Raw genomic sequence first — 1,356 nt, forward strand, 5'->3', positions numbered from 1 at the left:
AATTTTATGCTTATTATCTAACAATCATCTCAATTTGAATAATCCAATTATTGATTTTTTTTGTGCTGTTATATATTTCGAAGCTAAATGGTATCGATATTTGCTATCATTTATAGTTTATACCAATATAAAGATGCCAAATCCACACAATGTTGACTTTTCATCCAGAACACTATTTCTTACGAAATCGAGTATTTTCACTTTTCACCGAATAATACTGTTCAAACCAACAACAAATACTTTTCAAGGCAGACATCTCCAGCAGACTTTCGATAAACCTTTTTCTCAACAACCAACTGATAACAGTTTCAAATAGTTTTAAATAATAATTTATTCAATTTAGCAAAATGAATTATCTGTGCACCTAAATCGAAACGCTGTACCATCTCGTGTTCAGTCTCTTGTTCCACCTCCAGGCCGCCGGCGAGTATTTCGTAATCATGAACCGTCCGCCAACAACGACGGTGTCAGATCATTCCGCGTCTATTCCATCTGATCGAAGGATTCGGCCTCTGCACCACTGCGGTACCCACCGTGACCGCCGGAGCTGCCGTGGCTGCTGTGACCGCCATATCCACCGCCACCATGCGAGGGAACGCACGGTACGTGGGCAATGGTGGGAGCACATCCGACCATCAGATTAGCACCGCACTTGACCGGAGCGGAGTGGTAAGCTGGTGCCGGTGCGTGATAGGACGGTGCCGGAGCCGGTGCGTGGTAGGCAGGAGCCGGTGCGTGGTAGGCTGGAGCCGGTGCGTGGTAGGAAGGAGCTGCAGCTGGTGCGTGGTACTTCGGTGCCTCGTACTTTGGTGGAGCGTAATCGGCCAGGGCACCGGCGAAGAAAACGGCGGAGACGGCCAAAACTGTCAACACGACGAACTTGCTCATGGTTAGGGTACTGGCGGCGGGATGTTTCACTGTTTCGCTGTAGGGCACACACAAACTGTAACTGATGGGTTGATCGCTGCGGACCGGTCGGTTTTATAATCGAATTGTGCTGACTGCATTTGCGAAACGGCACCGAAACAGCCGTTCGGCTTTAACAGTCAATTCCGGAACTTGTGTTGCCCCTTTACTAGTAGCAACAAAAATTCGGGAAGTTCGATGCGCCCAATGTTTACATAATTTTATTTGTCGAAAGCATTTTAGCATTTGAACGAGCTCAACCGATTGCTGGCATCATTTCATGCTATTGTCAGCTGTTCATTACAATTGTTTATAGACAATAATAAATATTTATGGTTGAAGGAACTGTAATACTCGAATGATAACAGTGGCTAACCAGACGTTCTAATATTGTTAGAACTCTGTCGAATAAAATCTTCCAATGAAAACCGTTGTTCTCCACTGGATAAT

At 45.2% G+C, this 1,356-nt stretch overlaps 1 protein-coding gene across 1 annotated transcript; it reads right to left on the reverse strand.

The window, feature by feature from the left end:
* Positions 1 to 313: 313 nt before the first annotated feature.
* Positions 314 to 888, reverse strand: LOC131679771 (vitelline membrane protein 15a-2-like). Its single transcript, XM_058960511.1, has one exon. The coding sequence runs from the start codon at positions 886 to 888 to the stop codon at positions 484 to 486; it is 405 nt and encodes a 134-aa protein (XP_058816494.1). The 3' UTR covers positions 314 to 483.
* Positions 889 to 1,356: the final 468 nt, after the last annotated feature.

Source organism: Topomyia yanbarensis, chromosome 2 (genome assembly GCF_030247195.1).
Source record: "Topomyia yanbarensis strain Yona2022 chromosome 2, ASM3024719v1, whole genome shotgun sequence".
Classification (NCBI taxonomy): Eukaryota; Metazoa; Arthropoda; class Insecta; order Diptera; family Culicidae; genus Topomyia; species Topomyia yanbarensis.